Source organism: Pithys albifrons, chromosome 15 (assembly GCF_047495875.1).
Source record: "Pithys albifrons albifrons isolate INPA30051 chromosome 15, PitAlb_v1, whole genome shotgun sequence".
Classification (NCBI taxonomy): Eukaryota; Metazoa; Chordata; class Aves; order Passeriformes; family Thamnophilidae; genus Pithys; species Pithys albifrons.
This window is the reverse complement of record NC_092472.1, coordinates 14,908,822-14,922,016: the sequence shown is the minus strand read 5'-3', so window position 1 is coordinate 14,922,016 and position 13,195 is coordinate 14,908,822. Positions and strand designations below refer to the sequence as shown.

Here is a 13,195-nt window from a genome sequence, read left to right as displayed (position 1 = left end):
CAGCCTTCTTCCTCTAAGAAGTTGGTATGGGATGATTACTAATAATATTTAGTTACTTCAATGCTGGGTGGCATCATAACAATGGCACTGCATGAGATTTCCACTTTTGTGTCTCAAAACAAACGGGGAATAACAGAGATCTGCAAAGATGAGATCACTCAAAGGAAATAAAGCACCTTGTAAAATTTACAAAATGCTCTCAGACTTGAGTACTAACACAGAAAGCCCAAGAAAAATGAAATTCTCAGAGAGTAAGATTTCATAATTAAAGTTTTTTTTTATTTCTTCACTTTTTCCTTAATACAAAGCTTTGGCATCAGCAAATTTCATGAAAAAATAGAATGTACTAAATAATTGCTTGTGCTGCATGATCGATAAATGATGCATAAAAATAGGTGTCTCTCTCCAAGGCAATCGGCTGGAAAGCGTTTCTTCAATACCACTCTGCTCTGCGGGGCAGAAAAAAAAGGAACAAAATATTTATGTTAAAGTTAATACTGCCAATACTAAAAAAAAAATAATAAAAAGAAATCCTGTAAAAGTAAGCTAGTGAAAAGGGACTAATTATACAAGGCCAGAGCATTAAGAGAGGTCTGTATTTGTCACGTCATTCTTACAGGACAGCCAGAGGTCTGAGCTCCTCTGAGCTTTTGAGGACACTGCACCTGCTACTGAAAACTCTCAATGGTGCTAATCCAACATCTGGGCTTTTTGGGCTGAAACCCATGGTCACACAGTAATTTCTGACTGTTCCCTAAGCAGCAAGGCAGAATGTGATTCTTCTGTTCCTTTCAAACACTGCCTACATCTTTTAATAGTAATATTGAAAGGATATTTTGAGAGCCAGAGAAAGCAGCTGGTTCCTTACTTTCTTATCACTTAGACAACATTTCCTTTTATCATAACTACTTATAAATGCATGTGTGTATATACACACATACACAAACATACACACAGTTAAATATGTATATACTCACAACTCCAGAACTATTGCTCTAAATAAGTAACTTTAAGCTGTGGGAAGGACATAGAAAAAAAAGGAACAGGATATGGGTTTAGGTGAGTTTTAAACCAGAATATTTGGCACCTTTTACTTGCATCAGCATATTATGTGACCTCATTCTTAGTACTGTGGTATTCTGATAAGAAAACCTCATCTGCTTCCTCTGGAAACACCACCCTAACAAAGGCAGGGTATGCCAGCATTGCTTTTTATATGGAGAGCAGCATAAACAGCAGATATGCTGTCATGACATTTAATAGAAATTGCAGAGGGAAAGAGCTATCACGTATCTGGCATGATACTCAGCACAGAAAATGCCTTGTCTGGCACTGGGGAACACAGGGTGTCAATGAAACAATAAATCTAAGCCCTAGTGTCTTTTTAAACTGTCTAAAATGAGTAGTCAAACAAAGCAGCACTTGTGGAGGCTGCTCAGATCCCAAAGGATTCAGATGAAGAGCTGCTGAGGTTAAAGGCTGCAGCAAGGTACCTGTTACCCAAATAAGTGATTTCTGATAGCTCTGGTTTCCGTGGTTGTGAGTTTTCTTAAACCAGCCTCAAGTACACACTCGTATGAGCTTGCACTTCAATTCCTATTGCTCGGGAAAGGGGCTCTCCTTGTATCAGCACACCCTTTGTTTGTGCTGAGGGAACATCACTGTGCAAACACTTTGCTGGAGGCCCAAACTCCCTGCCAATGTGAAGCAGCTTATCCTGCCAGTAAAAGCAGACCCACTGAGCAAAAGGCAACACAAAGAAGAGTTGCAAGGCAAGGCAGGAATGCAGCTGCTATCCGTGCCCACATCTGGATGACACCACAGGGCTGCAGCTCCTCCTCCTTCCTAATGATGTGCAAGTGCCCAGAAATGCAGACATTCCTGTTTTCCAGCTCATCTTGCTCCATGCTTTCCCAAGATACTTTTCCAGGCAGATTAACTATGCTGAGCTCCAGCTTTGTTGCCAAGTTGCTGATTGATGGTTGCAATTTCAAGATTTTGACAAACGGGGAAAAAAAATTTAAATTGGGAGACTTGGTAGAGCTATTTGAAGTTCTAGAAATTTTCTTCATGAAGCCCTTTTGGAATTATCATGTGAAAAGAGGAGGAAAGGATTATTTGCAAATTAGTGCTAATCAAAGATCCCTGCTGAGTGATATTATGGCCCCTCCTGAAGATGATTAGCTGGAGACTGTCTAAAATTTTATACTGGAGACTATTAGACATGTTTACATCTTATTGAGAAGGACACTTTATACTTTCCAAATGGCAGTAACTAAAAAACCTCCTTCTTCCTTTTATCTCAAGGGGAAAAAAAAGAATAATATTATGTTTATAAAGCTATGCTCCCAGGCTGCAAAGGAGACTGCCTTTGAATCTCACCCCACTTCTGGCAGAGAGATCAACACATTAATGGAGACTCTGGTGCGTCAAGACGTTCAGATATAAGGAAAGATGTTGACACTTTGCCTTCCCAAGTAAATAAATAAATTATGATCAAACATATATGATGAGCCCAGATCCTACATGCAAATAGCTAGAGGTACCTGGCTAATAGATCTGCAGAATAGATTTATACTTGCCCACACACAGAACTATTAAGACTGAAAGTCATGTGCTAGGGTAATTTCTTGTCCAGCTTGTCTGAAGGGAGGCTGGGGGTTCTATATAAATTAAGAAAGCATGGAAGCAAGGATCTCTTCATTCGAGAGAGAAGAAACAGTAGGGCATTCATTGCTTTCATCCCTCCCTCTCATAAGAGCAAAAAGGTAGTTTTCTATTTAAACACCTTGTTTTTTCTTAGCTGAAAGCATGCCAACTAGCAATGCAGATTTTTTTTAATATGAATTTGACTATAAAATGGAGGTCAACACTGTCAAAGGTAACTGCTGGTAGTTTTTTTGGCTCTGCCAGGCGAAATCTGAACATGAGAATTCAATAGCAGAATTCTAATGTTTACCCAAACCATTAATCAAAAACGGAACATAAAATATTCTCTATTTCCCCCATTCCATGTCTCCACTCAGCAAGATTTCCTCAGCCAATCCAGGTAAATATAAATTAAGAGGTCCTTTAGATGTTACCCTGACACCTACAGTTACAGACACACTCATTTGAGAAAAGCCGGAAAGGAATTTAATTCCTTGACAACTGCATTTTCCCCTCTCTTGGTATGTATTCCCAACATTGTCCATGACACACACCCGCCAGAAATATACAGTAACATCTGAATATTTACTTACTCATTAGCATTCAAGCTAGCTGTGGCTTTGATGATCATGTAGCAGAGTGTAAGGGCACTGAGGAGGCCAAAACTGGCAATAATAAACCACTCTTCTGTTGACAAAGGAAAGGGAGGAAATCACTCGTGGGAGAAGGCTTATGTCAAAGCGATGCCAATATTTCCCTTAAACACCACTGGTGGAAGGCAAGAGGCTTCTAAGCCAAGACTGGCCCAAGGAGGTGAAGCAGAAGGAGGTTAAGCCACAGAGTTACTGACGGGAGAAAGCTAGCAAAGAAGAAGTGGAGAGAGGTGCAGAAAAAAAGCATGGCACAACAGTATTTCCTGGCTGAGCCCGAGGGTTAGTGATAAACAAAGGTTACTCAACAGTGTAAAGTGGAATATAGGATCAAGGGAAAATGTAGTGAAAACTCTGCCCACCCCCAAGTCAGGAAGATGACTGTCAGGGTGGGTTAGATTTGGTGAGATGTGGCTCTTCACAAAGCACACCAATGTACTGTCACACTTCAATTGTCTTTGCCCCCTCCCTTGTGAATAAATGATATAGTGTTTATTTAAAAACCACCAAAACCCAGGATAGCTCACCCAACAGTAAAACATAACTAGAGTTTTCTATTTAATAGACAGAAATACACGTGGAAAAAATAATTTCAACATTAGTGAAGACACAGACACATTAAAAAAGTAAAACATAGTACAAAGAAGTCTGTTAAAGAATGTTCACTATTCAAAGTTCTCCCTCCTCAAAATCAATTTGGCATATAGTACCAGTTTGGAACACAAACACTGCTGTTGAATATGGCTTTTGGTTTAACTCTGATGCATCAAAGAATGCATGTGTCATCCATAAACCCCAAACATTTCAACAGCCCTTTCTAAAGCTTTATTTCATAAACATTGTCAGAATGAACTGTTGCTGATTATTTCTTGTTTTACCCTGGCATCCCATCTGTGCTTGAGCAGCACTACAGTTGGGAACAGACAGTAAAAACACCTTCTGTAAAACCAATTAGTGAAAAGTGAAAACTACAGAGGTTTCCCACCCGTGACAAGGAAGCAGCACAGCAACAGATCCGCTCTCGTTCAATAGAGCTGAGACCAAGGTGAACCAGAGGTCAAACACTGGATGGCAAAGTGACTTACTGGCTTTGTGGAGAGTCTAGACTTTGTATGAGGATTTTCTCTTCTCAGTCAGGACATTTCTAGATACAGACTATGTTTTTCATAAGATGAGATATTTTTAAATGAGACATTTACTTTGCTACAGCGTGTAAAGGAACACCCTAATGGACTGCATCAGTGTCACTAAGTTCAAAATCTGGATCATAGATGCACATAACCAAAATACAAGGAGAAAATTAGACATGTGCATAGATTCTATTTTTGCAATTCAGACAGAAAAGCAACCACTCATGCATTGAGACTGCACAGCACATGGAAAAATGATGCAATTCTACACATACTGTATTCATTATAGTGCTACTGCACATTAAAAACCCTAGGTAAAATCCAGTGAGTGGAAATCTTCCATGCTGCTCTTACAGTTCAGAGCTTTCAAGCAGTGCAGGAACAGTTTTCTCATGTTATAGAACACTTGGACAATACTCAAATGTTAGTACATCAAATGCTTTTTTAAATTCACAACTTTCCTAAGAAGAAACACCTGCTAAGTGATGTCAGATTTCCAGTAGCAACGTTCTCAGAGGGAAAAAAGTGTCTGCAGAAATAGTAATCAGCTAAAATATTTATATCTGTGTAAATTATTGCATGTAATGTATTCTGAAAGGATAAATAATGGGTTTGGCAACTCAGCCTCTTGTCTTGGTTACCAAATTCAGGAAGGTTATTTTAGTGCCGTTTTAGTTCATCCAGGGTTCTTTACATGCTGATCTAAATGGATATACCATTAATAATGGAAGTGTTGGCACTGTCTTACCCAGAGTTAGTGGTTTCAATAAGGAGCATGTGCCTCTTGCAGAGACACCGAGGTCACCTCTGTCCCTGCGGGGACATCCATCACCACGGCCCCGCGGCACAGAGCCACAGGAACCCACAGAAGGGTGCGGGGAGCCAAAGGAGACTTACTTGTCACTGCGATGTTGATCTCTCCTGAGCGGGGCGTCAGCTCCCCGTCCTGGGGCAGCTGGGACATCCCCGAGGTGCGCAGGGGCTCCAGGCTGAGCGAGCTGTCGGCGAAGTGGACGCGCGGCGTGCGCTGGCTCGTCGGCGGCCCCCGCGTGAGCCTCTCCATGTCAAAGGCTACGTTGTCTGTGCATGGCACGTTTGGCTGGGGGGAAAAACCCGACTGAACATTACAATGGTGAGTCTTCTACATGTGGCAAAGCTATGAGTTAAGTAAAACCACACACTGAGCTTTTTCAGCTGCTATGGTGGCTGTTCTGAGGTCACACAGCAGAGAACCACGAGTGAACTTGTACCTGAAGTCACTTCTTGAGTCCACCTTAAAGAGGTGGAGGGAGAAGCAGAAGAAAAGGATTAAGATTCAAGTAAGGGATTCAAACATGGCCTGTTTCATGTTCTGTGCCTGTATGGTTTACAATGATCAACAAGGATGTATTTTGAATTCTACTGCTGCTAAAACCCCAGGTGTGTTATTAATTGAAAAAACAGATCATCCACAATGTAAATGCAACTATTTCTTATAAATTTGCAACTGACACAGCTAAAAATAGAGGCCTGATTATTCTCACTGCCTTGATTCAAAAGCCACTTTAGACAGTCTCTCCATATGTTCTTCTCTCCCTTCTGAAAAGAGCATCATTCCTATTTTATGATTTTTTTCTTCATATGGCAAAGATTAAAAAAACCCTCTTTGAGGTTCTTCACTGCTATCCCTCTGTGAACTGGTCAACAAAAGCAGTCCTCAGGAAGCCATGAGATGCTTGAAGAAAACTCACTGGCCTTGGCTAAGGCATGGCTTTTAGTGTGCAAACAAATTTAAGACTGCCTACAACAGACCTCAAAACCAAGAGATTTACAGAGTAAATTTAACAAGGAAGGGTTGAAAGGAGTTGAGAAAAGGGAAGATTAGGGAGAAATTAGTAGAATTCCAGTAGATAAGAAATTGTTATAAATGCAAATATCATATTATATTCTTAAGGACCAACCAGGGAAAGGAGGAACAACAAATCAGCACCAAAGAAATTAGCAAAAAAACTCGAAACACTTTCTGAGTAAGGATGCTGGAACACCATTCCCCCTCTTTCCCTTACACTTATTCCTCCTGTTCTGGGTCTCAGACATGGGAGGAAGAAGAGCTCACAACAGATCAACTTACCACAATTCCCAGTGCCTTCAAAATGTTCAGTTTACACATTGGACACGTACAGTGCTCACTGAGCCATGGATCCACACAGACTTTGTGGAACACGTGCCTAGAAGAACAGAGAGGGCACATACATAGTTTGCAAACAATTCTATTTTATACAATGAGAACTACTTCAGCAAAACTTTAGATAGGTGTTTCTTTAATTAAGCCAGCAGAACAAATTTTAGAATTGCCAATACTCTGTGCTGATTGCAATAATTTAAAAAAACAAATAAAAAGCTCTTGCTTGCTTTCACCACCCTTTACAAACAGTTCAACAGGGAAGAAAATACTTGAAAGCAAGATTTTTAAAATTATTTTTCACCCTTTTGTTGTGGATGTAAGCATGCACATGGGCAGAAGAATTGGGGTAATACCATTGCCATCACAATCTTGTCTAAAGTCAGTGGAACCAATCCAAACACACTTATGTTTGACTTTGAAAAGGCTTTTATAATTATCACATCAAAGTAAAAAGAAGGCTTTTTCTGCAATCTGTACTTCTTGACATCAAGAAGGAAAATATGTCCATCAACATATGATGGTCATACAAAAAAAGGAATAATCTGTCAAAGATGGAAAGGCAAACAGGGCTTGTACTTGCACAGCAGGGGACTGCAATAGGCAGCAGTCTGAGCTGCCTCCTACACTGCATACAAAATCTTATTCACATACATGAATATGAAGGTAACAGTGTTGGGATTGATATACACCAGCTCAACATGAAAGGACTTTGCAGAGACCAAAACAATATATCTAAATTAAAAGAAGTCAAGGAAATGCCCTCCTAGCTTTTCAGAAAGCGAAGAACTTTTCAGAGCATATTCACAGCAGAAATGAGTATCATTAGCCGTTCTACACAACAAAGCTTCAGCAAATACTCACAATAACCTAGTCTGAGTAACTGCCTATGATAATTCCCATGATCAGAGCCCAGATCTTTCATTTCCAGAGGCACTGACTGCAGAAAAAGAAGCCAGTCAGAGCAGGCTCACCCAAACACGACAGACTGGTGACCATGACAAAGATCAGCTATTACAAGGGCTGCTTAGTCAGCGAGGAGCTGTGCTCAGGAACCAGCAGGCAAGGGGGCAGGGGCAGAACAAGGAGTTCTTGCTGTCTATTTGAGGCAGCAGCGTGGTCTGTAGGAGGTCATGCGTGCCCCCAAGGCAGCACAAAGTTGATGTGCTCTCTCTTCCCTCCTTTCTCGGGCTGTGCTTTGCTGCTCTGTGCCTCAGTAGGCTCATCATGGGGTCTGGGACTTCTGTGCTCCCTATCCCTTGGGATTTTAAAACCAGAGATCAAATGAGGCATGTCACCAGATAATTCTATTTTAAATCTCTGGAAAGAGACCCCAGAGAAAGACTGAAACTATTAGCAAACATGGAAAAGGACAGTATATACTTATGTTCTGTCTATGGCTATGCAGACTTATAGGAGGGACTAAAGAACATTAACATTAACAACCTCCAGGCAGCTACAGCTGTGTGTCCTACCTGTACTAAGTAAAGATGCACAGACTTAGAGTGTAAAATAGTCAACAGAAGATGGGACAGAGAGCAGGAATGCTTATCTACATCCCAGATAATGCAGGAATAGGAACTCAGAATATCTCAGCTAGTCCCTTGGCTGGCCTGTGTCCTGTAGCAAGATGGGAATCACAAAAACCAGGATACGTACAGTGCCTTCTGTTCAAATAATTACCCAAAAGAGAATCACTTCTATTATTATTAAGTCTTAATGCATTCTCTTTATTACTCACAAAACTACAGCAAACAATGTTTAGAAACCCTAGGATAGAAAATGGTTTGAAACCCTCTGAAACATACAGAGGTGCCCTAATTATGACTTTATTTATGTTTTAAAAGTCTCTGGAGTCTGTTTTTTTAACGTGGAACAGACCTGAAAATCTAATGTTTTGGGGAAGAGCAGACATCAAGACTCCAGAGAAGTATGAAAACAGCTTTATTATATCGTTACCAGCTATTCAGTGCTGCAGAAGCACTCAGCACTCAGATCAAGTGAAGCTGGCGACTAATATGGATGCATCCACTAAATATTGTGAGTTATTTTAAAAAGTCCATAGCAGTTTGAGATATATATACACAGCTCAATTATTTTAGTGACCTCCTAATTCTTTGCTTTTAGTACCTAAATCTTCAAGGATGTTCATTAATGTGTTTCAAAGCAGCACAGTTCTCCAAAGGTTATTGATTTAGACGAGCATGGCTCTGCCTGCTACTTACACAGTTTCTCTGCTCCTTACAAAGCTTGCTGATAGCATCAGGCTATGCCTGGACTTCTCTGTTTGCAAGAGTTAAAAAGCAGTTATACAGCAATGACCACAGTAAACAAGAATTATCTCAAAACCTCAGCCTGACAAAGCAAGCCCTTGCAATCTCTGCTACCATAAACCTCCATCTTCCTATTTCTGCAGTTTGTTTTCCAAGACCATAAACCTGAGGAGTTCCTAGTGAGCTGCTCTTGGTCACAGCAGCTGATGATGTTCCCTCAGGAGCCACACACTGGGGAGTCAAGTGTGACACAGGTTCTGCTGCTCCTCCACCCCAGCCTGCAGGAAGCACAGCCGGCAGCCAGGCTAGGAGCACTGACAGAGTCTCTGTGCGGGCAGAACTCCAGACAGGTGACCTGCAGGTATTTTTCCACTCTGTCAGCACACCCAATCCAGTTGCCCTCCAGCTTGTAATAAACACCGTAACGCCGACTCTTGTGCAACATGGCTCCTTTGCAGCATTTCCCAGGGAAAAAGAAATCTCTTTTGGTGGTGCAGTGACTCCAAATTCACATGTCACATAAGGAGAAGGGTTTGGATGAGCTTCCCAAGAGCTCACTACACCTCCCTGCTCTCAATGCAGCATCCCATTGAAGGGCCCTTTGCTGCTGCAAAGTGGCACCTTCAGCTGCTGCTGGAGGCAACTGCGCCCCTCTCCCTGGGGTCCAAACCTCACAGCAGAGAGCACACAGCTCCAGGGCAGGAGCACAGCTGAGCAGGGATGCCTGGCCTACTGCAGAGGGAAAGAAGGTTCCAGGTCTCTCCCAGACAGGCAATGTCAGGGTCGAGCTGCCTCTGTGCTTCCCACAAATACAGAGTATTGCTGGGGGAAGAGAGAGCCTGTCCTTGCAAGCAGGTGGCAGAGGGGGCTGTGCAGAGGCATGGCAGTAAGCATGCCATCAAGATACTGTGTTAATTTGGTCTTTAAAAGAAAAAGGCAGCTATTTGCAGCAGCACAGAATCAAACACATGAAAAGCTGAAAATCTGGCTTAGTCACTTTCCTCCTTCTTGCCAAGTACAGAAATTAAAAATTTGGCTCAAACCCCATTTATTTTAACTTATTCACTACTCCTTTAATTGTTTTCCTACCCTGTAAATTCCTTCCTTCCCAGCCCATCTTTCTGCCCTTTCTAATGTCACTCTGCTGTTCTCTAACCTGTCACTTTGCTCTCCCCTTCCCTTATCTCTCCCTAGTCTTTCACACCACCCTCTCATTACTTTTCACCCAGTGCTTGCTCAGCCCCTGGATGCAGCAGTGTGATGGCAGAATAAAATTACCTGTAAAAAGAAAATTGTCCACGAGGTTTGTATTTGGCTAGGATCCCTCTGACACTTCCTTCCTCTACTTATTTTTAATTTACACATAATGACATTCACAAAAGACACACTCCTCAAGCCTGTGAGCCTAAAACAGATGGTTGCCTTGTCCCTCTGTGCACTAAAGCTACAGAAATGTCCATAGGCTGCTGGTACTGAACATATTTCTCTCTCTGAAGCACAAAATGAACAACTGCAAACAATGCAGTGGAATTTCTACCATTTTCACTTTATTTTTAAATTGGTCCCAACCTCCCACATTCCACAAAACTTTACATCCCACATATGGTGTTTCACTACAGAATTTTAGGTGCAACTTGCTCAGCTACTGGTAGATTTTTCCTGCTGTGTGTCTGCCCAGACCAGACCCCTCCACTGAGGCACAGAGTGACAGACCACACTTAACTGCAGAGAACAACTGTGGCACCAAAGGGAAAGGCTACTTTAAAATTGATGAAAGCAGGAAGGATATCACATGTCAGTGATTCTTACTGTCTGATGATTACAGCTTCCTCAACAGGCACAGTAAGAAAAACTTCTAGCCTTTCATTTGACTCCTCTTGGTTGAGTCATTTTCTCATCTGGCTTAAGAGACCCTCTTGCAGTTTTGTTTTATTGTCTGTGTGCTGGTTTTTGGTTTTTAAAAAACTAACACTGCATGGTGCAATAAATGAGAGGGTGAAGTATGAGGAAGTAGAAAGGGATTAAACCTCCAAAACAAGATTTTGAGGGAAGCATTTCAGGTGCTGAAAACTGAAAAATCTTACATGGAATCTGAATTTTTATTGGGCTCATCTCTGCAAGTACTACTTGGCTTTACATCTACAAATATAAAAATGTCTTGTGGAAAGCATCCACCTCACTGTTTGTGACTAGCCTGGATGCCTTTGCATTCAACTTAAAGCTGAGCTGCAGCAGATGAAAAGTGAGATTTAAAAAAAGGAGTAGAAAGGGAACATAAAAGTTGTCATACAGCCTTCGGCAGGAACGTAACCTGAGCCTTCACTGACCTCACATTCTTGTGAAAATCGGAACAGAGAAGGATCTACACAAGAGCCTTGATCTCTCCTTTATAGGGGAGACTGCACTGGGGCAGGTTGTGCTGAGGTGGCACCAGGTGCACCTTCATCCATCTCCCTGAAACAGCTGCAACTAACCCTGAGAGCAGGGAGCTTCCTGCCTGCAGGACTGCAGCTCCCAAAGGTGTCTGAAGGACTTTTTTTTCTTTTAATTAAAAAACAAAATTAAAAAAAATCAATTATCACCTTTTTAAATGGTCTGTATCATATCTGCAGACACCAGCAACACATCCCTTGGGCAAGGGCAGTTCTTCAGCAAGGGAAGTTGGCTTTTAATCCTAACTCTGCCTTGTATGAGTGGGAGAAGATGATTTTCCTACCAGGGAAGACTCATTCTCTCTGCACTGGCAAGGACCTCCCTCTGCCCTCTGTTCAGTATCACGAGAAAGGCACAGAGGGTGGGACACTCCACATCACTGAGCCTCACAGGACCACCCTGAACTACACAAGTGAAGCTTTCTGAAGAGGTGGTTTATCAATCATCTTAGTGGTCCAAAGTGGTCCAAAACTAGTGTGCAGTTTCCAGAAGTTTCTCCTCTAATTTCCAAATAACCTTTAGCATAATGACAAAACACCAGGACTTAATTCACATATAGAAGCTTCACTTGAATTACAATAAACAGTGTAACTCTCTGGAATTACTTAACACTTGGGAGTACATTTTTTAGGGCAAGAGGATAATTTTTGAGTAAAAAAAGATTGAATTGTAAAAAAGTGGCAACACATCCACCTGACCACCCAAATCTTTACAATCTAAGACCAAGATCTTCTATTCCTAAATAATTTCATGAGAGTTTCTAAATAATAATTTGTAGGGTACATTAACTAAAAAACACTGAGAATCTAAAACAGGTCATTGTTTTCCACTGTCCAAGAGGTAAAGAACATAGAGATATGTAAACTGAAAACTGAATTAGACTCTTGGCTTCAGAAGCAACACACACATATTTTGATCAGTAAAATGATCCTTTTATGATGATAGAAAAACATGAAGAGAAAATATTCCAGCTATTCAGAACAGCCTGCAGGAGAATTTAGGAGACCAGTAACGAGCTCTTACGTGCTGCTGCTGCTGCCTGACTGAAGATCGACTCCAACACATGACTTTGTTGCTTCCAGAGTATCATGCAGAACCATTTATATACCAAGCACAGGCCAAATTACTGGATCTTGCTGCATAAATACAACATAACTTCCATGTGTTTTTTGTGTCTGGAGATAAGGGGAAAGCTTTGCATTTCAGAATAGAAGGGGAAAGTGTCCCTAGTAATTCTTAAGGCTACCAAAGTGTACTGATTTATGAAAATCAATCACCAGCTGGAAAACTATTTAAAAGCACCTCTCAAAGAGCAAATACCCCCAAACAACTCAAGAATGAAAGTGAACAGAAACAAACCGAAAACCTGTAAATGTCAAGAGAACGTCATAAAAGAGGAAGTTGTTATATTTTAAGCACTACTGCAGAATAACCAGCAAGCACAAATCTTCAGGCAGAAGCCAAGATCACATTGCACTGGAGAGACCAAAGACAGATGACAGCATGGTGGTTGACTCATGACAGAGAAGGTATGAAGGTTGCAAGGGCTGCTTTGCCATTTCCTAGTTTCAGAAACCAGCAGCTAATGTTGCACACCTACTGTGCAGAATGCTGCAGCTGTGCCTGGGTCATTATCCTGAAGGTTTTTGAGTCCTTAACCCTGCACCCCCACCTCGCTGCAATAGGTCCAGTGTCAATCTGCCCACATATTGCACATCTTCAACATCATTCTGTTTAATATCCCCGGTCATCACAGTGCCAGCACCCACCTTCACGCCTTCTGGGCACCACAGTCTAAAACAAAGTGTTATTATGACTGAAAACATCCAACAAATGCATTTGTAAACCATAATGCACCCATTCCATGAAATGAAGCAAAGGAGCACCAAGGGAGAACAG

The 13,195-nt window shown here is 41.5% G+C and overlaps 1 protein-coding gene across 2 annotated transcripts in view; it reads right to left on the bottom strand.

The window, feature by feature from the left end:
• Nucleotides 1-252: 252 nt before the first annotated feature.
• RNF130 (ring finger protein 130) overlaps nt 253-13,195 on the bottom strand; it is a 44,203-nt gene continuing 31,260 nt past the window's right edge. The window contains exons 6-9 of one of the 2 annotated variants that reach the window (XM_071570586.1): nt 6,540-6,636; nt 5,327-5,528; nt 3,243-3,336; nt 253-449 (exon numbers count right to left, since the gene is read on the bottom strand). In XM_071570586.1, coding sequence (XP_071426687.1) covers nt 434-449; nt 3,243-3,336; nt 5,327-5,528; nt 6,540-6,636 — 409 coding nt within the window. In that variant the 3' untranslated portion in view covers nt 253-433. The remainder of the gene's footprint in view (nt 450-3,242; nt 3,337-5,326; nt 5,529-6,539; nt 6,637-13,195) is intronic. The other variant, XM_071570587.1, reaches the window with a different exon arrangement.